General features: G+C 39.8%; 2 protein-coding genes across 6 annotated transcripts in view; both read right to left on the reverse strand.

The window, feature by feature from the left end:
- nup160 (nucleoporin 160) overlaps window positions 1-6300 on the reverse strand; it is a 40939-nt gene extending 34639 nt beyond the window's left edge. For 2 of the 3 annotated variants that reach the window (XR_012399797.1, XM_068217338.1), the window contains exons 1-4: window positions 6184-6298; window positions 4353-4464; window positions 1229-1439; window positions 819-1044 (exon numbers count right to left, since the gene is read on the reverse strand). Coding sequence is in view for 2 of the 3 variants with exons in the window: in XM_068217338.1 (XP_068073439.1) it covers window positions 819-1044; window positions 1229-1439; window positions 4353-4464; window positions 6184-6274 (640 nt within the window). In the remaining variant the exon portion in view is untranslated. Of the gene's footprint in view, window positions 1-818; window positions 1045-1228; window positions 1440-4352; window positions 4465-6183 lie in introns of all 3 variants that reach the window. The other variant, NM_001423844.1, reaches the window with a different exon arrangement.
- Window positions 6301-10289: 3989 nt separating this feature from the next.
- On the reverse strand, window positions 10290-23006 carry frs2b (fibroblast growth factor receptor substrate 2b). 3 transcript variants are annotated; one of them, XM_073941989.1, is made up of 8 exons: window positions 22662-22998; window positions 16812-16919; window positions 16396-16484; window positions 16129-16315; window positions 15931-15959; window positions 13139-13297; window positions 11990-12159; window positions 10290-11612 (listed from the first exon to the last, which is right to left on the reverse strand). In XM_073941989.1, exons 6-8 carry the CDS (start codon window positions 13251-13253, stop codon window positions 10722-10724), a joined length of 1176 nt encoding a protein of 391 aa, XP_073798090.1. In that variant the 5' UTR covers window positions 13254-13297; window positions 15931-15959; window positions 16129-16315; window positions 16396-16484; window positions 16812-16919; window positions 22662-22998; the 3' UTR covers window positions 10290-10721. The 3 variants fall into 3 exon arrangements, with proteins under 3 accessions (XP_073798090.1, XP_073798091.1, NP_001002658.2); XM_073941990.1 differs by having other exon boundaries at window positions 13139-15298; window positions 15354-15959; NM_001002658.2 differs by lacking the exon at window positions 15931-15959 and having other exon boundaries at window positions 22662-23006.
- Window positions 23007-24757: the final 1751 nt, after the last annotated feature.

Below are 24757 nucleotides of genomic sequence, written 5' to 3' on the forward strand. Positions count from 1 at the left end.
GTGCATGTTTTTATTCCATGCTTGACGTAGTCTGAAAAATGAAGAAAGAGCAGGACAGAGAGGCTGCTCCCTTTTAAAAAACAGCCAATAGCGTTTAGTTTTTATCACAGCTTTGCCAATGAGAGCGGTTGAGATAAAGCACATCTAATGCAAAGCAAATGAGAAGTGTCTTGAAGGGGGAGGGGCATGTCAGAAACTAGAGCCTTTGATTGGTCAAGGTTTGATGAGAAACTGAAGTATTGCTGTAAAAAAAAAAAATGACAAACTGCACACTTTGGATGTTTATATCAGTTTTAAACACGAATTTTGTCTGTTTTGAAGCACACTAGCAAATAGATGCCCTTAAAACTGACTCAACAGACTGAAACTAACATCTAAAATTTTTATTTCACAGGACCTCTAAATATAACACTGTGAATTTTAATTTCATGCAGACTTTAATAGATAAAACCTAAATGCAGCCTTACGCCCCATTCACACGGGGCTTCAGCGTCAATGCTTGACTGAAGGCGTGTCTGAAGTTGGGGATGAAACGATCGTCATAGCAGCGTCAGCCAATGAAATTCAGTTAGCAATAGGTCACTGTCTAGCTGGTGTATTTGCATACAGTGATCTGATTGGCTGACGCTTCCGTACGGAATCCACAATGCAGTTCGCCAACGCCTGACATCATCCATTCAAAGTAAATGGGAAGCGTTGACGCTGACGCCCCATATGAATGCAGCCTTAGTGTACAGATGAAGCTTTTCATAGGCAAATGTATTTATTTATTAAACTTTATTTAGGGTAAAACAGATAGAGATGTAGAAACCACGAACCATCCTGATCATGAGCCGGTAAGGTGACCACAGCGATGCCTCCTGAGGGCGAGGCGAGAGCGAACAGCGCCTCCCCCTGGTGACTGATCCAGGCCGCAGACGTGGACGGAGCGCTGGAGTGCGGGCCTTGTGTGAACGGGAGAACGTAACTGTGAGCTGGGCCATTTAAATTCAGCTTCCCAATGTCTGTGAAAATGGACTGCATCTGGAGTTCAGTGACCAGATCCTGTAAGAGAGAAATGAGTATGGTCAGCGCCACTGCGGGCAGGATTACTTAAGTAATGCAATAACAAATTAGTGTGCCTCCACACCGGTCTCATTTAGCTTGGCAACAAAAGTACCAGAGTTGACTGTAAATGAAGCTGAAGCTAGTGGACGTGTGAAAGCACAGTAAAGGTCATGTGACTTACGCTGCGGTACATGCGGGTCGGATGCGGTAACACCAGGCGATGCACTGATTGGCTGGTGACGATCAGAATAATGACATTGTTGAGTGTCTCCTGTATGGAAACGCCTCCGGGCAGGAGGAGGCATTGTGGGATGCGCAGGCGCACAGCATTATTCAGAAGATTGGTGTCCAGCGACTGCTCGACAAGCTGCACTGTATCACCCGAGGTGGCCCTGGAGGACAACAGAGGAGAAAACGTGATTCGGCAGAAAGTAAAAGCATTTAATGAGGCACTCTCAACTGGAAAACACCACAATGCAAGTCCAGATCTTCATACCCGTCAACCCTCCCGTTTTTCCTGGGATTCTCCCGTATTTTACAGTTCTATCCTGCTATCATCCCGTAAAAGTGTTTTCCCGTATTTACCTCTTATGTATTTTCAGCGTTTCTCTGAAGGGTGGCAAAAAACTCTAAAGAAGCCGAGCCGTGCTATACGTAACCCATTCCGCCGAACCACCAGGGGCCGCCCCTTGCTCTTAAATGTGAGTCTGTTTTGTGCTTTCGCTTTGTTTATGCGCGAAAACACTTTGAAATAAATATAAAAACGAAGCGATTCCTCTTCCTTTTCATTACAGGTGCCGTCACACCTCCTATGTAATCCTCAAAACAGTCACATAAGCCCCTTACACACAGTGATACCGGTAAATATCCGGAAAATTTCCGGAACGACTTTACCGGTATATTCAAAAAAGCGCTGTTCACACAGGCACGGACGTTACGGAAATTTTCCGGAAAAGAGCGTTCACACATCCATTCCAAAATACCGGTAAATTCTGACATCATTCACCACAAATGAGCTTTAAACGGCTGCGCTTGTATTTGTAAACATTTGACTAAATTACAAACTCTGTGGATGATCAATATTGTGAATGACTTTCGCAGGATCACTTTCGCATGTCGAGATGTTCATAATGTGCGTGTGCTGGCGCTCGCAGGCTGTTTCACTGGCACACGCAAAGCTTGAAGGTAAACAAACAACGGCTTGTCATAAGCATCTCATCGATAATTATTTACACAGTTGGCATTAAGAAGAACATATAAATGTTATCTGACTAACTTCTAGCAGCTAAATGTGTCAGGAAAAATCTTCAAAGGCTTTTATTCTCATAAACCGCGCGGACGTAAATGCATCTGACTGTTGTGATTGGCTAAAGCAGACGTCTCACGTCAGCATGTTCTAGACGTGCACGCGCTTATTCCGTCAATCTTCCTCCTGCATTCACACAGCGCAGCATTCCGGCAAACTGCCGGTAATGTTACAACTTCTCTTTCCGGAAAATAGCCAGAACGAATTTACCGGTATTTTCAAAAAGGACCTGTTCACACATACACACCTTTCCGGAAAATTGCCGGTAATTTTCCGGAAAGGTCTGTATGTGTGAAAGGGGCTATAATCATGCGTGACTGTCAGCTGACGCGCTCCAGAGTGATAAATAGATGCTGTTGTCCAAAGGGATTCTGTACACGCGATTTGAAGCGGAGCGAAAATCTGGCTTTCGGGCGCGTGTTTAAACAGACATACACACATAATTAATAATAATATTAATAATAAGATCTAAAGATGTCGATCTTGGTGTTTTTTTTTTTTTTCAAACACAACTAATTTCGTCTTAAATGAGCATAAAAAGTTAGGAAAGCAGTCGAATGCCTTCAATATATTGTTAGATGTGTGCATTTTTAAAGTGACGCCTCTGTTATTTAATGTATTCAAACGAAACAATCTAAATAAATAATCTAAATAAACAATCTAAATAAATAAGACATTTATTTGTTGCTCTTTAATCAGAATGTGTAAGTTATACAGCGAATCAACGGCTATAAGATTTGATAATCCCTTTTTATGGTGGGAATATCCCTTATTTTTACATCCCAATGTCGACAGGTATGGATCTTACAAGAGTAAATTTCAATTAAACCAGTCAAAAGTTTGCAATTTTTACATGATTAACAATTTTAATTAAATTGACGGAGTTACACATGGGTGTGAATTACAGGGGGGTTTGGAGGGGATTGACCCGCCTAATTGATCTCGCCATGAAGGATATCAAAGCGATGTATGAGAAGGAAGGGTCGTCGCTTTAATAGTAAGTAATAGCTTTCGCTGATCTATATCTTAAATATTAATAACTAAAAATGTGTAATATAAATATACATTTGACCTCCCCCATCCCCCACCGGTTCATACTAATGTGAATCACGCCAATCAATGATAGGAAAAACATCATTCAACAGTGTGAAACTGGCAGTTCTAGAGCACCGATCTTATGTATTCACAAAACCTGCTTCTTATAAAATAGTTTTTTAGATCTGCATGTAGCCTAAAAAAGGAAAAATTAAACACATCATTTGTACAGTTTGACCGACAGTAACCTTTAAAATAATCACTAAACATCCCTCAAAACACTGAAAACATATACATTTTATTGATAAATTAGATGTCATTTAAATACATTCATAAATTTGATTTTATAGTTTTCCATTGAATGATAAATGATCATGAAACTGAAAAAATGTCATTTAATATTAAATCTAAATATTTATTCTGCCCAAGTAAAAATAAATACATTCACTCTATTGTTTTTATAAACCATAAATTAATTGAATTACTCGGGTTCGACTTAAATATTTACTTTTGGAACTTTTTTTTTTTTTTTACTATAAAATCAAAGTAAAGTTGTACTAAATAGTAACCTCAGGCTATGCTATTGCTAATTAATTTTTTCAATTTTCAAGATCTGTGGTCAGCTATCTGCTGGTGTTTACCGTATGGCTACAAACGTCATGCAAGATCATCAAACTTATTAGAAAAATACAATAAAACAGAATAACGGTACATCATTTTTTTTATGTAGTCGCATGACATGAAAAAGACAGGTTTAAAGTAAAAAATGACTTTTGCAAATAAACGAATGCTTTTAATTTGTTCTAAGGGGGTTGTTTTATTGCTTTAAGGCAAATTGAATAAAGCAGGTTAAAACCAGAAACCATTTCTCACTTAATCTGATATCAAAATGTTCTTTGAATGACAGTTTCACGTTTTTCAGTGCACACGAAAGAGAAGTGCGGTAAAACAGAAGAGTTCTGACCAGTGGATGAATCTGTTGCTGGTGACCGACAGCAGTTTCCCACTGTCCTCGTATGAGAATCCGCCAGCACTGTCTGCATACTTCACACCACCAGAGGAGACCCCCACACCACCTGCACAACAACAACAACATACACATCAGATATTACAGAAGATAACGATCATATCAAACTCTTACATCATTTTATTACACAAAAAAAAAAGGTTAGTTGTACATTATTCCTAAATGTTGTCCAATCAAGTTGACTTAATCCTTTGTACAATTTTAAGTTGGTTGAACATGGAACAATCAAGTTGTCCCCCCAAAAAACTTATGTATTGTGTTGTGTTATGAATTAAATTAAAAATCCTTAATCAAAAAGAGATTTAACCAAAACGTAACAAAATAACAGGGATTAAAAATATAATACCTGCTGCCCCCGCGCTCTCTCTCCCCAAAATATATACCAAAAACACAACCGCTAAGAATTAACAAGAAACTGATTTATTTACAGAAATAAGAAGCAAAAATAACATCAGGAGGGGTTCAGACAAAATAAATGACAATAAACCAAGCTAACTAAATTAGATTAAACTTCCCTGGAAAACAAATAAACTAAAATACAGAAAACTTACCTCCCTACTAACAAACACAGGAGAAAACGAAAATAACAAATAAGGCACCAAACCTCCCTGCATGCTCCAAGCCCGACAGGGAGACAGAAAACCGGGCTTCAATCGCCGGTTTAAAAATTAACACAACGGCATCTCAATATTCAAGCAAACACTTATTGGACCACGTTCTCCACTGAGTACAAGCGGGGAAATCGAGAGAGAGCGGGGAGCCACCGAACCCATGTTCTCTGCAGGTTTTTATAGCCGCCGCCAATCATGGTCCGTCCCAACGTAATCCGCTCCACCTGCGAATACTTAGAGAGAGAGAGAGAGAGAGAGAGAGAGAGAGAGAGAGAGAGAGAGAGAGAGAGAGAGAGAGAGAAACACTACACACAAGCCTACACTACACTACTCAGTTGTTTCAACTAATTTTATACAAGTTGTTTAAAAAAAAAAAGCAGCAAAAGTCTTTTTTGAGTGTATTTTTGATCACCTCAACGTCCTTCCCTGTGTGTTCATGTTTTTAATTAAGTAAACTTGAGCTTTTGTTTCTGTTTTAAACTGTTGCTTTGTTTACAGAAAGAAACTGCAACCAAAACATAATAAACTAAAGTTGGTTTTAAATTAGCACATTCGTTCAGTGACAACTTCTCTATAGCGTTTACCATGGTATTTTTAATATTTAGTCTGAAATTACATGAAAGTATGACTTGTATAACAACATTAGCACTATGTATTTTCGTAAACAATGCTGTACTTTGACAGTCATTGGCTGCTATTATGGTTTTACTTTTACTTTTCTGAAACTATATATAATTGAGAATGTCCAAATTTGTGAGCATAAACCAACTTTACCTCAACCCAAAACGGGAGGTCATAAGAAAACCTCTTAATGATACAAAACAACATATTAGCGTCGCGTAAGTCTGTATTTAATCTCATACATCACACCGATAATGAACATAAGTGGTATTTATTTAGGTGAAATTGGTTTTATAATCACACATTCGAAGTTTGTGGTTCAATAAAACACTAAAGCAGACTTTAAACTGTTTAATACAGATTATTTCCAATGACGTGCTGTTATTGGTGTTGTTAAGTGCGAAGCGCGTGCATGCGGAGTTTCTCCGCGCGTCACACACACACACACACACACACACAAGCCACCAGAGCCATTCAACACACACCAGACTGGAAAGAAGACGTCTAAAACAGCTTAATAATAGGAAATGTGTTACCTAGATTTAATGTAATCTGTCTGAACCGCGAAACTGTTTCTCTTTCAAAGCCGCAGATCTCAATGTAGCTCCGCTCCAGAACACCCGCCATCTTCACGCGCTGCACGCTGGGACTGAGCTGCGCGCTTCCGCCTTTCAAACACTTAAAGGGCCAGTACTCTGAAAATGAAGCGCACTTGACATATGTTTATACCGGTTTATACATCTATATTCTGTATTAAAAGTGCATTTGATAACTTGTTAATAACCTAATTTGAATAAATATACATGTATAATATATTGTATTTAAGGGCGACACGGTGGTTCAGTGGTTAGCACTGACGCCTCACAGCAAGAAGGTCGCTGGATTGAGTCCCGGCTGGGTCAGTTGGCATTTCTGTGTGGAGTTTGCATGTTCTCCCCGTGTTGGTGTGGGTTTTCTCTGGGTGCTCCGGTTTCCCCAACACTCCAAAAACATGGTACAGGTGAATTAAGTAAGCTAAACTGTCCGTAGTGAAGTGGTTCCCATGATGGGTTGCAGCTGGAAGGACGTAGACACACTCTTTCATTCATTCATTTTCCTTTGGCTCAGTCCCTTTGTTAATCAGGGGTCACCACAGTGGAATGAACTGCCAACTTGTACAGCATATGATTTACACAGCGGATGCTCTTCTACCTGCAACCCAGCACTGGGAAACACCTATACACACTTAAACCCATACAGTTAAATTAAATGTTTCTTTCCATAGTAATTTTACTAATAAAATTTACAATTGTGCTCCGCTTTCCCCCACAGTCCAAAGACATGCGGTACAGGTGAACTGGGTTGGCTAAATTGGCCTTAGTGTCAATCTCAGCTCGCATCATAAAGGCTGCATCCAGATACTATTGGAATTGGCTGGAGTGTATGAGTGCGTGTGTGAATGCGTCTGTATGAGTGTTTCCCAGTGATAGGTTGTAGCTGGAAGGGCGTCCACTGCATAAAACACATGCTGGATAAGTTGGCGGTTCATTCCGCTGTGGCGACCCTGAATTATTAAAGGGACTAAGCGGAAAAGAAAACGAATGAATGAAATTACAATTGTGGTCAATTAAAACACAATATAGCCAACTTTTGTTTTATTTCAGCTATTTCATAGGAAACTTTTGAATTTGACTAAAATCACACACACAAAAAAGCAAAAAATAAAGAACTTAAGCAAAATAAGAAATTACATTATTTATATATATATATATAGAGAGAGAGAGAGAGAGAGAGATTAAAAAGCATAAGCTATATATATTAAAAATATCAATTATACTTACCAGTAAAATGTAGTACACGCTTAAAAAATAAAAACGTTAAATTTTTCAAAAAATTTCTCAAAAAATTACAATGAAGCTTCCTTGTTTTATAATCATTTTAAATTCAAGTGTCTCCGTATACTAGTGTGATGTGGACTTTCTCTAAGACTGAGAACTATGCTTTATGTTATTATAGTTCTGTGAATGAATATGAACCATCCTCCACATGATTCCTCTGAAGCACTGTTTTATCCGTCCAAACCACAGAATCAATTCAGAGTGATGCACGTCTTTATACTGTTACACTTCTCACCTTTGAATAACAGAACTTGGGAATCTCCGTCTGATCACACTAAAGATTACGAAAGCTTGTTTCTGACAGGATTAAATAAATAAATGAATAAAACAATATGCAGCATGGCGAGGCAGTGGCACAGTAGGTAGTGCTGTCGCATCACAGCAAGAAGATCGCTGGTTCGAACCTCGGCTCACTTGGCGTTTCTGTGTGGAGTTTGCATGTTCTCCCTGCCTTTGCGTGGGTTTCCTCCTCGTGCTCCGGTTTCCCCCACAGTCCAAAGACATGCGGTACAGGTGAATTGGGTAGGCTAAATTGGCCGTAGTGTATGAGTGTGTGTGTGTGTGAATGTGTGTGTGTGGATGTTTCCCAGAGATGGGTTGCGGCTGGAAGGGCAAACCCGCCTGTAATTCACACCCATGTGTCACTCCGTCACTTTAATTAAAATTGTTAATCATGTAAAAATTGCAAACTTTTGACTGGTTTAATTGAAATTTACTCTTGTAAGATCCATACCTGTCAACATTGGGATGTAAAAATAAGGGATATTCCCACCATAAAAAGGGATTATCAAATCTTATAGCCGTTGATTCACGGCTTGCACATTCTGATTAAAGAGCAACGAATAAATGTCTTATTTATCGCATCGCTGTGGCGACCCCAGATTAATAAAGGGACTAAGCTGACAAGAAAATGAGTGAATGAATATGCAGCATCTCACAATTGAGAGTCTTTGTTTTTAGTTCATATCTTGCAAATGAGGTTAAGGATACAATTCTGAAAGAAAAAAAATGATGATGTATTTAAATACTTCAGGGATATAAACATTCATTCATTCATTTTCTGCCGCTTTTCAGGGGCCAGGTCACAGGGGCAGAAGTCTTAGGAGAGAACCCCAGACTTCCCTCTCCCCAGACACTAACTCCAATTCCTCCGGTGGGATCCTGAGGTGTTCCCAGCCAGCCGAGAGTCATAGTCCCTCCAGCGTATCCTGGGTCTTCCCCGAGGCCTCCTCCCAGTGGGACATGCCTGGAACACCTCCCTAGGTAGGCATCCAGTAGGAATTCGAAACAGATGCCTGAGCCACCTCAGCTGACTTGTCTAGATGTGGAGGAGCAGCTGCTCTACCCCGAGCTCATCCCGGGTTTCAGAGCTCCTCACCTTATCCAGAAGAGTGCGCCCTGCCACCCTTCGAAGGAAACTCATTTCGGCCGCTTGTATTCAAAATCCTGTCCTTTCGGTCATGACCCAAAGCTCATGACCATAAGTGAGAGTAGGAACGTAGATTGACTGGTAAATCGAGAGCTTTGCCTTTCGGCTCTGCTCCTTCTTCACCACAACAGACCGGTACATCGACCGCATTACTGCTGCCGCTGCACCAATCCACCTGTCAATCTCACGTTTCATCCTTCCCTCACCTGTGAACAAAACCCCGAGATACTTAAACTCCTCCACCTGAGGACTTTCCTCCAACCTGGAGATGGCAAACCACCTTTTTCCTCTGACTTGGTGCTCCACCTCAGACTTGGACGTGCTGATTCTCACCAGGAATATAAACAATTTTAAGAAATAAAAAGTAAGACTTTTGAGATGAACTCTGAATTACGGAAACGAGTCAGAACTGCCAGAAGCCAACTCGGAATCGTAATGTTTCTTTGTTTTCTCGCAAATTAGAAAAAATAACACAGAATTGCAATTATAAAGTCGGTATTACGAGACTTAGGGTGCTTTCACACCTAGACTTTTGTTTCGGAACCGGTCTCGTTTGCCCAGTTAGCGCGGTTCGTTTGGCATATTTGAATCCATCAATCACGCTCGGATCCGCGCCAAATCAATCGCTCCGAGATCACTTGAATGAGGTGGTCTCAGCTCGATGGAAACGAACTCTGGAGCGGGTCGATTGTACTGAGAAAGCGATACGATCTGAGCCCGGTTATAATCACAGTGTTTTATGGATATGTAATAGGCATACGACTATATGAAGAGAGAATGATGAGTCATTCCAGACATCCCAACTCTCCCGGAAGTTTCAGGAGTCTCCCGCAAAAGCACAGAGTCTCCCAGATGCCCGCAAACAAGTGATTATCGCGTGTCTCCCTCCTGGTCCTCTAAGTCGCGCACACTTCTCACCCCCCTCCCCACCGCATCCCTCCTCGCTCTTCAGGCACGTTGCGCGCACCTTGTCAAACACCACCAAACCACCCTCCACATACTCACACGTGACTTGTTTTAGCTCTTTGGTCCATTTAGAAATTTAGCCGAGTGAAAGCGAACGGCACCAAGAGCAAAGAGCAACACTGTAACAACAGTAATCTGTTTCGGAACAACTGAATCGATTCAAAGGTGTGAAAGCACCCTAAAACTCAGAATTGAGAAAAAAAAATTGAATTATAATATTTAAATTAGCAATAATAAATGGAAACAAATGTCAGTGAGAGAGAAAATGACACAAAATGAAACGTAATTAGCAACCAGACACAAAACATCTGCTAATCTGCCCACAAAAACCATACTTACGACAGACATAAAGGACGTCACGAAACCTCACTCAAACAAAATAGACTTTTATTGTGCCAAGTATTGAAATCTACTATACGAAGCCAAAAAACAAAACAAACAAAATCAAAACGTAGTGTGTGAAGTTATCTTTAGATACAGATTTAAAAAAAAAAACAACTTAGTCAACTCAATAAAGGGTAAATAAAGAAAAACAAAAACATATGATCAGTAATACTGATTTGTACCGTATACGGAATGGACCCGCGGGAATGTCGTCCAACCATTGTTATTAACATAATAAACAGGCACTGAAAAAACGAGTGTAAGAAAAGTAGTAGTATATTACCATAGGAATAAAAATGAAGGTATATGGGCGAGCGGGTAAAATTCTCTCGACGTCTCACTCTTCCCAATCCCCCCCCGACTACATGAATGTTACGACCAATGAAATCTGAATTGTATGAACGTAATTGGGAGTGTCTCACATGGGCAGATCAACACTGTTGTGGCGCGTTTTTCTGGAGGTGCCGTCGTAACGGGGCAGTGCTTTCTGCAGGCTGGACATGGCAGCCGTTCGCTCCACGTCGATGACCGCGTAAAGCTCCGTCCGGCGGGTGGGCGTCTGCGGCAGTGGAGAAGTGGGCGTTTTTGGGGTCTGAGGGTTGCTGGAGTTCTCCGTTTCGGTCTCCACCTCGATGTAGTTCAGTTTGTGTGACTCCAGGCATGGCCGGCGGAAGTCGAAGTTGAAAAACGTTGGCGTGGATCGGTCCCGCCAGCGGGCCGACTCCACTTTATTAGCGCTAAGCGGCGCAGTGACGTTTTCGGTGTTGATGTAGTAGTGAGTAGGGTCGGGACTGTACTGCCGGTGGTTGTGGAAGCCATTTATTGGCTGATCCTCATCCTCGGAGCCGCCTTTCGGGTGTTCCCTTAATGGCGGGAGAGCGGGGAGATTTTCATAGTCTAGCAAAGCGGTTCTCCGCTGAGCAGAGTTATTAGCATTAGCATCTGGAGTGAGAGGCGGAGGGCGCGAGCGACGGCGGGAGAGTGCGGAGACTTCAGGAGAGGGTTCGTCGAGTTTAGTGATTTCGGCGGTGTCTGTGTTTTTAGGCTGTGAAACGATGCTGCCGTTTGTTGCTTCTTCATCTCCTGTGCTCTGGGTTGCTTCTTTTTGCCGCTGTCTCTGCACTGGCGTCGGGCCCAGGATGAAGCGCACACCTTCTGGCTCTATCTGCACTCGAGGGCCCGGGTCCGGAGCCTCCTGAGGGACGGGTTCCTCTCCGTCGGGCGAGGAGGCGTTCAGTTCTGCCGGAGCATCTGAAATACTGGGGCTGTGCTGATCCAGCAGACCGCTGGTGTTCACGTATGTGTGACCCTGAGGAGATGGAATATAATATTATAATATGTAACAGAAGACATGCTTTCAAAACAGTGATGTGACATTTTAACTACTTTAACTAGTAAAATTAGTTAAAAATGATTTGTAATTTGAAAATCGCACTAAAATCATAGAAAAAAATGTGTATATATATATATATATATATGTTATCCGTCAGGCTTGTTTGAAGGGTAAGTGTGATGCAGGAGGGTTGAAACTAAACTGCAGAGCTGCAGCCCTCCAGGAACTAAGTTTGACACTCCTGATTTAGGTTTGAGTTTCCCTAAAACATATACGGCTGGTTCAAATTACCATAATATTATTTATTAACAACTGTATTAATTGATGTTAAATACATTTCAATATCCTCCTACCCGTACAGCCTCCTCTGCAGCTAACAGAGGGTGTGTGGACTCCTCGCCCAGTGAAGGCAGACACGAGCTCCCGACAGACGGATGCCGGCTGGAGGGGTGAGAGGGAGCGTCGCCCAGAGATGGGTACCGTAAGCTGCCGTTCGGGAGAGCAGGGAGCATGCTGCCAGGAGCTAAAGAAAGAAACATGCAAATACACTAAACAACATGCCTTCTTGCTAACATCCAGGATCAGTTAACGAACATTTTGCGATCAGTAATTAACCCAAGTTTGCAGAACCAAACATGCTTTGAGTGTTACACACTTTGATTGTGGAGCTAAATGTTTATGTTAGCTTAGCTTAACTCCTCCTACAGCTTTCAAACGATAAGCACCAAATTTGGGTCAGACCTCCAGAATGTTCTGAGCTATTGGGCTATATCTTTTCTTACCGATCGTACATACGGTTCTCCTAAAAATAGCAATTAAATGTCCAAAAAATATTATAAATCTGAAATGACAGAATTCTCAGCAAAGACTCTTAAAAGTTTAACTAGATAAACTGTTTATCTAAACAAAAACACTTTAAGCTTTATTGATTTATTACAGTTATGTCTAAAAATCATTTGAGGAATCGATTCTGCGTCAATTGTGAACAGCAGATGTCGCTCTAGGCTAGTTTTAAACAGAAGATGACGCTCTAGACTAGTTTTTAACAGCACATGGTGCTCTAGGCTGAATTTTAACAGCAGATGGAGCTCTAGGCTAGTTTTAAACAGCAGATGGTGCTCTAGGCTAGATTTAAACAGCAGATATGATCTAGGCTAGTTTTAACAGACAATGGCGCTCTAGGCTAGTTCTAAACAGCAGATGGCACTCTAGGTTATTTCTACACAGGAAATGGTGCTCTATGCTTAATTTAAACAGCAGTAGGCAATCTAGGCTAGATTGTAACAGACAATGGTGCTTTAGGCTATTTTTAAACAGCAGATGGCGCTCTAGGCTAGATTTTAACAGCAGATGGCGCTCTAGGCTAGATTTTAACAGCAGATGGCACTCTAGGCTAGTTGTAATCCATGAATACTTATGATGAAAGCGGTGATTTAAGTTTTCTTTACTGTTACGAGGTTAATGTAAACACATGCTGGTGTACTGATGAAGCAGCAACGTACTGGTTGGTGTGTGTGGAGTGAGGGGAAGATCTGGTTCAGCTTGAGTGAGCGTGGGCTCGAACACCGGCTCCTCCACCACGCTGATGCTGTTGTTATGCATGATGTCCTGCAGCATGTTGAAGATCTCTTCAGCTCGTGAACACTTGAAGGCAAATATCCCTGCAGAACGTGAACAAAAACACAGCTGACAGACCAACACAGAACAGAAGAGGCAATATCTTTTGCAAAATGATGGCATCCGATAATACCAAAACTACATTCAAGTGAATAAACCTACAGATGGACAAACAAACACACAGGACAAAAGCGTGTAGCATTATTCAGGTTATTATGAGGAAGGTCAACATTTGCTAGTCCTACAAGTAAATCACAGGGCCAGATTTACTAACAGCTTGCGTCAGCACATTTTTATGTATGATCCAAAAATGAAAAACTAGCGATAAAATTTTGCTGCATGCTTAAAAAGACTAATTTTAGGTGCAAAACACACGAGAACAGTATTAAAATTAATAATGCAAGACAATTTATTAAGGTTTATGATAGTCAACTGGGGGCTGATATTTGAGGTTTATGATAATGTGGTAATTATTTTATCAAAATATGAGTTGGTGTAATGGAGTATGTCACAAACAAACAAACAAAAACACATCTTAAGGGTCCAAAAGCATTAACTTCAGTCGAGTTTCCATCCTAACATGAAGCTAATCTTTTCAAAGTATGCAAAAAACCCAAACGGGAATAAGTCGTGCTCGTCTCTCATTAGCAATTGCTTCAGTGTAATGTCGTCAAAAGTACCGAGTTTGGTATCAAACGGTACTGAAATTTAAAAATGTCAATTTTTTACATTTGAAAGCTGATTGGCCCTTGTGTCACGTGCTTAACAGAAATGACTGTGATTGGCCAAGATGGTCATCAGTTCAGCACTCAGCCAATTACAATCATGCTCAAATTAAATGGACATTTATAACACTTCAGTACCAATTGGGATACTTTGGACAACACTATAGTTGTCTCATTTCACAGCTTTTAACCGCTTTTAGCTTCATACTACCATCATGATATGTGAAATACTTTAGCTTATCCATCAACATGATTTCTGCAGGAAACCGACACATTCAGATGACATATAATGATATTTTCAAGACCACAACTCTCATGATTTCCACACTCAGTCACGACTTCATCAAAATATTCCTTTGTTTGTTGTGAATGTGCGCTCTCTAGTGGTGAAAATCTCATATTATGTCTTTAAATTGAACACAGTCAATACAATCTGAAAATCTGAACAAAAACAGTTTTCAAGCTTTGGCGATTTATTACAGTTGTGGCAAAATTTTTAGAAATCAATTCGGCATCATTTGTTAACAGCAGATGGCGCTCTAGGCTATTTTTAAGACATTATTTTAAGGGTTTTTGACCTTTAATGAATCGGACAGTGGAGAGTTTTTGACAGAAAATGATGGGGAGCATAGAAAGAGGGTAAAGATCTGCAAAGGACCTCAAGTTGGGAATCGAACTCTGGTTGCCGTGAGCATCTCAGTGCTAAAGTATGTCAACACACTAACCACTAAGACGCTGCTTGACTTGTAACTCCTCCTTCAGCATTCAAACGATAAGCACCAAACTTGGGTCAGACCTTCAGAATGTCGGTACAAAATTATGTGTTGACGCACTAACCACTAGCCTAGAAACTAGCCGCTCTGTCTATTAACAGCCGATGGCGCTCTAGGCTAGTTTTAACAGCCAATGGCCCTTTAGGCTACTTTTAACAGCCGATGGCACTCTAGGCTACTTTTAACAGGCGACAGCGCTCTAGGCTAGTTTTAACAGCCGACAGCGCTTTACGCTAGTTTTAACAGCCAAAGGCACTCTACGCTAGTTTTAACAGCCGAAGGCGCTCTAGGCTAGTTTTAACAGCCGAAGGCGCTCTAGGCTAGTTTTTAAAGCCCAAGGCGCTCTAGGCTAGTTTTAACAGCCGAAGGTGCTCTAGGCTAGTTTTAACAGCCGAAGGTGCTCTAGGCTAGTTTTAACAGCCGAAGGCGCTCTAGGCTAGTTTTAACAGCCGACGGCGCTCTAGGCTAGTTTTAACAGCCGACGGCGCTCTAGGCTAGTTTTAACAGCCGACGGCGCTCTAGGCTAGTTTTAACAGCCGACGGCGCCCTAGGCTAGATTAAACAACCGACAGCGCCCTATGCCAGTTTTAACAGCCGACAACGCTCTAGGCTAGTTTTAACAGCCGAAGGCACTCTACACTAGTTTTAACAGCCGAAGGCGCTCTAGGCTAGTTTTAACAGTCGAAGGCGCTCTAGGCTAGTTTTAACAGCCGGAGGCACTTTAGGCTAGTTTTAACAGCCGACAACGCTCTAGGTCAGTTTTAACAGCCGACAATGCTCTAGGCTAGTTTTAACAGCCAACGGCGCTCTAAGCTAGTTTTGACAGCTGACGGCGCCCTAGGCTAGTTTTATAAGCCGATGTTGCTCTAGGCTAGTTTTAACAGCTGACAACGCTCTAGGCTAGTTTTAACAGCCGACAGCGCTCTAGGCTATTTTTAACAGCCGATGTCGCTCTAAGCTAGTTTTAACAGCCGACGGTGCCCTAGGCTAGTTTTAACAGTAGATGGGGCTCTAGGCTGAAAATGGAATTCTATGCCTTTAAATAAAGCACCAGCATTATAATCACTGCCAGGTTTTACACTCTTGATACTTTTTCATGGAATTACAATCACACACAATAATGTGCCCTGTTAAATAAATCTGGCCATGAATGTTGGGAGCACATCAAGCTGGACTTACCCGATCAAGCATGCAAATACTCGCTCATCCTTTTGAAAGCATTGGGTTCAAATGTCAACAGTTGCACATTAATAACCAAAAGCTCAGACTTTACTTGGGAAGCCTTCAAATAGCTGAATTGCAGTAAATGCCTCTGCCAAATTCTACCAAACATGCTTTTCTTGTTGGCATTTTCAGAACGCAAGGTTTCAGCTTTACCTTGACCGGTCTGGCAGCGACGGCCGCTCTCAAACGAGAAGAGATTGGAGTCGTAGCCGTAGCGTCGCAGACACAGGTAAGGCCACTTGACAGCATCACATTTGCGTGTGCGAAGGACCAGCTCGTCCTCCGTCAGCTCCATGATTCCTGCCCCCAGCTCATTCCCATCATCATCCACATTCACCACCTGCAAACATCATCAGAGCAGATCTCGACATGAACTAAACACACTCGACATCATCACAATCTGATGTGGAAAACGCTGACCTTAAATTTGCTCTGGTGATTGTCAGGGATTGATTCTTTATCTGGACAGCTAAAACAGCTTCCCATGGCTTCTTCAGACCATTTGATTCCTAGAAATCAAGACATAATTCAGCGCTTTATTTCAGAGCTTAACAATACTTTTAATAACACAGTCTTAAAGTAGGGATGTGGAAATTGTATAAATCAAACAATATAAAACAAACTGAAGTGACGGCATTTTGATAAAAAAAACGACCAAAACGAAGTTTATTTCAGTTTGTTTTGCCTCGTAAACATGGGTCCATCATAATTATCATCTCTGATACATTCGACACAACACTTTCTGTCTACAATAAATTGGCCTTAATCCTTTAGTCGAAATTACGTACAATAAATAAATAGATTCAATAAATAAATAAATAACCAGTTCTTCTTACCCAGATCCAGCCACCAGGGTTCCTGGTTCATTCCCCAGCCTAAAGCAAACAGTCATTCTCTTAATGTAAAAAGGGTTTTCAGATGTGAGAGCTGCGTCTGAGGCAATCCTATAACAGAGAAAAAAAAAAAAGCACATAAGATCAATTTCAAATAAAGTATTGATGACTAAAGAAATGTAAACTGACAGTAAATTGAATTGTGGGTTGAAACTAGGGTTGAACCGATAGACGATGCCATCATTCATCGCCGAGGGCCAATAGACAACACGATGCTGAGCTGGCATCACCGATCCATTGACCCGCCCCCGTCGCAAATTCGCTCGCTAAAAATACACACTCAGGCCCTGTTTACACTCATATGTCTTAGTGTTAAAACGGCATTTTAGAATGAAAATGATCCACATCCACACTGTGTTTTACCTAGCTTTTTTGAACAGCCCTGCAGAAAACACATATCACGTGACCACACACAGACACACACACACAGAGACACACACACTGTCATGTGCTCGTAGCTCCAGAGAGCAGTGCATGTCGGACAGTTTATCAAGGATGTACCGCTAGATGGCGTCTCACTATAGTTGTTAAACGTGATATTTATTTGATCTTGTCTCTATCTGACGACTCTTTGGCCTTGTAAATCTATCAGGTAACGCGTCACAGCATCAGTACACTGCTTCAGTCTTTCACTTTCATACTTAGTCATTTTCGTGAAAACCCCAGATACTGTTGGTTGGGCACATTTTTTACCGATCAACCTCCTGCGGAAAAAGTGATTGACAGGTGGTAATTTGCGTGCAACTTATCTTTGTTTATTTATGGTTTGTTTATGATTAAAACAAAGACCATGAGGGTCAGGTAGTTGAAACGGTAGGCTACTAATAATTAATTTGTTATGAATTAATTAATTATTCTTAAATAATTTATTCACCTCCGCCTATGACGACGATGCCATCGTCCATCGCGATGTTTAACATTAGACATCATACGATCGCAAATTGGTCAACATCGTCCAACCCTAGTTGAAACTAAGCTTTGCTGGACACCGGCCCTCCAGGACTGAGTTTGGCCACTCCTGCCTTCAGGCTTATTTTACAAGTCTCCAAGAGTTACACAGTTGGCTTGAACCATTTCTTCAATACGTTCAGCTGATTTCTTGTTCTGGTGGGGTCAATTTTAGCTTAGCATAGCATATTGAATTGAATCGGATTAGACCATTAGCATTTAGTTCAATAAATAATTAAATAAATAATTCTCCTATTTAAAGCTCGACAGGGTTCTTACACCTTTTCAGCACTTTCAAGGTGCATTTTAATGCTTTTTTAGCACTTAACAACGACAGTAAATTATGTTTATATACGCTGGATGCACTTTTTTTACATTTAAATCCATTGTGCGATGTTAAAAAACACAATGTGACATTTTAACTTAAATTGTTGAATACTTTGGAACATGGATTTATTGGGAGATTTTACTCAAATATGGTAAAAAAAAAAAAAAACTATTAAAATAAATAAACAGAAAAAGTTCAGTTATTGAATATGTTTTAAAGTTTTGGTCTCGTTCTTACAGTCAGATTTTGTTTGGGTGTACTACCAAACTTTCATGACCAGTCGTTCATGATGATTCATGTGCACTGCTATTCAAATTTCATGTAACAAATTAAATCCTTTTGGGGCCGAACTATTCACGGTAAAGCCTGGGGGATGGAGTTTGCAGGTAGCAGCATTTGCCACACATTTTAATCACGAGACGTTATATTTAACTCCTTATTTAATCTTCACAATGTTGTCAGTCGTGCAACTGCAGCGAGTTCACCATCGCAAAAGGGCTTGCATTCACTAAGATTTAACTAATATTGCAGCTAATGAAAAGACCGTTTCTGCTATTAAGATGACATTTGCAAATAATAAGTTACATGTCAACTGTTTTAAACTATTTCTAAGTGCTGCGTTTGGCGTTTTTAGGTAAAAATTTGGCGTGAATTTCTCCTAAATACGCACATTCTGTGAACATTTTGCAATTAACACTGTTCGCCCACCAACAATTTTATGCATTCACACAAATGCTCCCAAATTTATTTGGAGCTTGCATAGATAAGATTTAGGGCGCATATGCAACTAAAACAGTAGCAATTTTAAGCCCTGCAATTTCAAATTCAAGCCGATTGAATGGAGTACTTTTCTGATCTTGAAAACACTATATTAAAAATCAAGCATTTTCCAGGATTTCCAGCACTTGTTCAAACCCTGCTCGAGTTTTCTTGAGTTACATTGTGTAATAACACCTACGGAAAATAAACAATATTTTCTACACTAATAATTTTTTACATACTCTTTCTATACTCTCATTCTCCTGCACTAGTGTATATTAAAAATGAACAAATGTCAACTGAACCATGCTAAATGAGCTCTGCAGTTAAGACACACTGCAGTAATCATCTTGCATCATTGGTATCTGCAATTTTTTTTTTTAACAAAGTGATTTTACGACAAAGCAACACTCCTATGTTCAGCCATTTTTACAAATCTACTTGTTAATATATGTAAGGCTGTGTCAGTGTTGCCATGTCCACTTATTCTAAACATCTTCAGGCTTGTTGTTTAGCCTGTAGCTAATAAAGTGATCTTTTTTTGAAGTTAATGATGTATAACGTGTTTTGGTCTTATTTTGAAAAAAAAAAAAAAAAAGAGATTAGTTTATTTTTGCAAGACCTGGCAACATGAATGAGTCAAAACCTGTTCCTCTTTCTCTGTGGTTTTCTTGCACAAACAAAAAGAGACACACACATCTGTGATGCTTGTTTAAATTGCTTATTAACATCTAGATTTTCCACTTTGGCTTAGTACAGAAGTGCAGAGATTTTCTTTTTCTTTCTCTTTTTGGGTTGTAAATAATGAATTTTGCTGCATTTGCCTTAAAGTTCTGAGAACAAGCCTCTGGCAGAAGAAGAATTGAGTTATCTTAATGGATGAAATGGTTTAGAAAATGAAACATTCCAGAAATATTTTCATAAACCAACGCTCTTCTCACACTCACGCATTTGATACCATGACATTAGAACGTATTACACAATAAGGATTATAGCCTTTGATCTGAAACTTCCACAAGAACGTGAGGAAAAACACATGACAATTCAGAATGCAGGCGTTTCCGAAGATACTTCTTAACCTTCGCAATTACAATGCAGCAAAACCTTTGTGCTACACATCTACACAGATGAATTTTTCAATGCCTTAAAAGGTTTTATTACAAGGAATTACAGAGATCAACAAATAAAATGTCACTCAGTTCAACAATAGCTTATATAGCAAAATTATACATTTAGAATATTTATTTCTACTGAAATATTTGACACTATTTGGCAACCCTTCCTCTTACACTTTAAAAATAAAAATAATAAACAAGTAAATGTGTATATAAATGTGTGTATATTTACGCAAGTATAATTTTGCTTCATTTAAGATTATGTAATTGTATTATACAGAGAGAAAGGAAATATAAGCAAATTGTGTTCTGCCACTACATTGGAGCAGTTGCTGTCTAATGCTGTGTTCACACCAGATGCGGAAAAAGCGTCAAGCGGGAGTGATTTACATGTTAAGTAGGGGTGTAACGATTTATCGTTGTACGATTTATTGCGATGCAAAAATGTCTCGATATGCATCGTGGCGTTATGACAATTTGATTACGATATGACGTCCGTTTTCTCTTATTAGTTGAGCTGTTTGCACGTGAGCTACGTTCCACCTGCTGTCGCACGTGAGTTCAGATTGCAGCAGCAGTAATGTTAGCAGATCAAGATGAGTGGAGCTGATATAGAGGATGGCCCATCCTCTCAAAATCAGACGTCTGGCAACATTTCGGTTGTACAGTCATTGCTTTAGACTCGTCAGCTTTTTGACACGCATACTGGGTCAAACATAGCCTAAGTTTTAAAGTCTTCACAGTGATTTACATACTTTGCAGAGCGACATGGATACCTTCTAATGGTGTTGAAAGAGTCACATACTGTATTTATAAGGTCCAATTCACCCTAAAATATCATTCTGTCTTCATATAATGATGTATTGGCGGCCGCAAAATCACACATGACGTGAGCTGACCGTGAGCTGTTACTACAGAGGGCAGATTATGATAGACGCGCACGCGCGCGTCTGCTTCAGTGAACAGAACCTGCAGCTTGTGACTAACAGGTAATAAAGTAGTAAACAACATTCAGTTTGTGGAACAGAGTGATCATTCAGGAGCCGCGTGGGAAGTATGAACAGCAGTGGAAATGAAACCGAAAGCGTGCAGATTATTTAAATAATCATATCGCATTTTAGAGTTATGATTACGACGAGCATTAACTCTTTTGAGTACAGAGGTACATAAAAATGCACGTCAACATGATACACTTGATAGCGCCGACATCAGCAACGCCGAAAAAATAGTAAACCTGCCTAAACTGCTGAAAAGAGCCACGACTGTCCTGTGTAATGAAAAGACGGCCACCCTGTCACTCATCATGCCCAACATGAAGACAGCCATCCATAAAAACCTCTCAGACAGATACACATCACTTCAGGATTATCTTATAGAACTGCTGATTACCTGGAAATGTAGATTGCACACAAAAAAAACGCAAGTGACCAAGTGAAGCCTTAAGCTCTTACTGTTAAACTGTTAAACTGAATTGAATCTTACTGTTAAACTGAATTGAATAATTTCAATAATATTTTATAAGAAGTTTTTAAACTGTTTTATTTTCCACAGACAGTCCTGTTTAATTTATTTTCTTAAAGAAGGTTCAGTTTAACAAGTTGAAACAAAAGAAATACATAAAAAATAGTTTACTTGGTAATTAATTTTTTTTTTTTTTTATAAAATTTGCATTTTAGTTTAATTTTCAATTTTTATTCCAAATATCGTGATACATATTGAATCGTGAACATTATATCGTGATACACATTGTATCGTTACACCCCTAGTGTTTATGCAATGACAGAATTATATAAAGCTTGAAGAATCAGAATCGGTATTGGCTGATCACCATGACAAGGAATCGGTACTCATTATCACCAGCAAAAATCCTGATCGGAGCATACCTAGTATTTGTTATGCTAAATTACATTATTTCACCCACGTTTAACAATTCATTTGGACAAAATCATTAGAAATATTGAAGTAGACACATAACATTTAATATGCTTACTACATTTATTAAACCACTTCTGCTAATTTTATTTGATGCAGACCCCAACATAGCATAGCACCAAGAAATAAATGAACGAATATCCTATTGTTGTAACAAGGACGATTTTACTACGCTTATTTAATTTTAAACAAATGCTAAATATATATATTTTAAATGACTTTATTTTGGTAAATGTTGTGTGTTTTGTTGACATTTTGACACCTAGTCATAAAAATGCCAAATTATTTGATATTTACTGATTATGACACACAAGGATTATCTATCTGAGATATATTTCGCAGTCATTCCTATTATTTTCTGTAAAAGAAACACCTATTAACTTGATTAATGAGCGGTGAAGCAGCAAACGATGTACTTCAGTTGCGATACTTTCACTTCAACTTAATACATTCAAGTTAACTCAACACGAAACTCCTAGAGATAAACATTCCCAAAATGACAAGACACAAAGTAAAAACAGAATAAAACACTCAACAAAATCATTAAAAGACACAAATAAAGTGTATACAGGCTCACATTTGTAGTGTAATTCACGTCTCTATTGAACGCATACACTCAACTGGATTAACTTAGCCCAGCTAACACACACAGCTGATAAGACTAGCTAAATAAACAAACTATATTAAATAAACTGAGGGAAAAATACTTACGATTAGCTCGTGGTCAGTAGGGATGGCTGTTTTTCATCGCTTGATATTCCACATATTATCACAAGTTTTACATGCTAACTTTATGAAGAGTTAGAAACATTAGCCAAACTAGCACAAGTCGGACCGAGCGCCAAAATAATCTTCCCTCTTTCGCTCCGTAGCCGCACGCTAACCGCATAAAGCAAGTTTAACCGCCCACCATAGCGTACAATGAATTAAATTTGCAGTTCATATTAAAGTGCAAATTCGCAGTTAAAGTTATTTGCGGGTTTATTTTGTTGCTATCTGGGGCCGCTGCAAACCAGTGTGTGCAAGCATTAGCATTAAGCTAGGGCGCACTGCGCATGCGCGCGTGTAAGTCATTTTACGTGGGTTACATGATTCGAAGGCTCTTCAGGATCACGGGTGGTCTAAAGGGCCCAAAACTACAGCCTTATGACGAAATAAAACACTCCAACAAACTGTTTAATACACATACCACCACTGTCACCCTGCGGGAAAACCTATAAAGAAACTACCACAGAATATTCAAATGGTTTTCACAACAAATTCCATTGAAACCTTTATACTGTCCAATTTTACCCATTTCAGCCAGGATATTTTGATGGTTGCTAGTTTTTTTGGGGATATATTTCATTAGGATGTGTTGGTTTTAACATTACTTCAGTTGAAGGCAAACATAAATAAATCAATAAAAATACCCCTCATAGGACGATCAGTTTCTATTTAAACTAACATAATTTCCAATATGACTATTTAAAAACAAAAGAATGTCCGTGTGATGTTTCATTTGTTCTTTTTTAATAGGGTGGTTAATTTAATGTAACTTGGATATGGCCCTATTTGTGAATATACAATGTACATATATTATAGTTTTGTCATTTTTTTAACATTTGGTCCGGTAATTATGTTTATACTGATATATTGAGACAATAGTTATGGAAAAGTATATAGTTATAACTAGCGGATAACTTCACAGGAAAGCTGAGTAATTTTTTATCATTTTTGCAACAGAAAATGTGATTTGCAATGTTGATATATTAATATATTAATATTATTTTGTTACAATAATATTTCTTTAATGTTTTCTTAATAGTAAATACCAGTTTTATGTGACTTGTTGTGCTCATTTTAATTTTGAATGAACTGAGAGACTGATCATTGGTAGATCTTAAAGTCGGCAAAATGGAGGTTAAGATTGTTTTATTTCAGCATATCATGACAAACTTCCAATTGAAACCATCCTGGTGATTTCATCCATTGGAAACCGATTGGATCAGTTGGAGATGGGCGTAGCTAACAAAATAGAAAAAACTGAAAATGGATGAAAGCTGTTCAGAAAAGGACTGATAGTCCCGCCCTAAAGAACTGAGAGTCCCGGCCAAAATAACTGATAGTCCCGCCCTAAAGAACTGATCACCTTAAGGACTGATAGTCCCACCCTAAAAACTGAAAGTCCCGCCCTATATAACTGATAGTCCCGCCCTAAAGAACTGAGAGTCCCGGCCAAAATAACTGATAGTCCCGCCCTAAAGAACTGATCACCTTAAGGACTGATAGTCCCACCCTAAAAAATAAAAGTCCCGCCCTAAATAACTGATAGTCCCGCCCTAAAGAACTGAGAGTCCCGGCCAAAATAACTGATAGTCCCGCCCTAAAGAACTGATTGTCCCGCCCTAAAGAACTGAGAGTCCCGCCCAAAATAACTGATAGTCCCGCCCTAAAGAACTGAGAGTCCCGGCCAAAATAACTGATAGTCCCGCCCTAAAGAACTGATTGTCCCGCCCTAAAGAACTGAGAGTCCCGCCCAAAATAACTGATAGTCCCGCCCTAAAGAACTGATCGCCCTAAATAACTGATAGTCCCGCCCTAAAGAACTGATCGCCCTAAATAACTGATAGTCCCGCCCTAAAGAACTGAGAGTCCCGCCCAAAATAACTGACAGTCCCGCCCTAAAGAACTGAGAGTCCTGCCCAAAATAACTGATAGTCCACCCCAAAAACCTGAAAGTCCCGCCCTAAAGAACTGATAGTCCCGCCCTAAAGAACTGATTGTCCTGCCCTAAAGAAATGACAGTCTCGCCATAAAGGAGTGAT

This window comes from Danio rerio, chromosome 25 (assembly GCF_049306965.1).
Source record: "Danio rerio strain Tuebingen ecotype United States chromosome 25, GRCz12tu, whole genome shotgun sequence".
Lineage (NCBI taxonomy): Eukaryota > Metazoa > Chordata > Actinopteri > Cypriniformes > Danionidae > Danio > Danio rerio.

What these genes read in the sequence shown, in the direction of transcription:
- frs2b (NM_001002658.2), bottom strand. Translation starts at nt 16,842, where the DNA reads ATGAACCAGGAACCCTGGTGGCTGGATCTGG. An exon ending in ATCACCAGAGCAAATTTAAG is followed by an intron (nt 16,316 to 16,395) that starts GTCAGCGTTTTC and finishes TGATGTTTGCAG; the next exon opens with GTGGTGAATGTGGATGATGA. An exon ending in TCGCTGCCAGACCGGTCAAG is followed by an intron (nt 13,298 to 16,128) that starts GTAAAGCTGAAA and finishes CACGTTCTGCAG; the next exon opens with GGATATTTGCCTTCAAGTGT.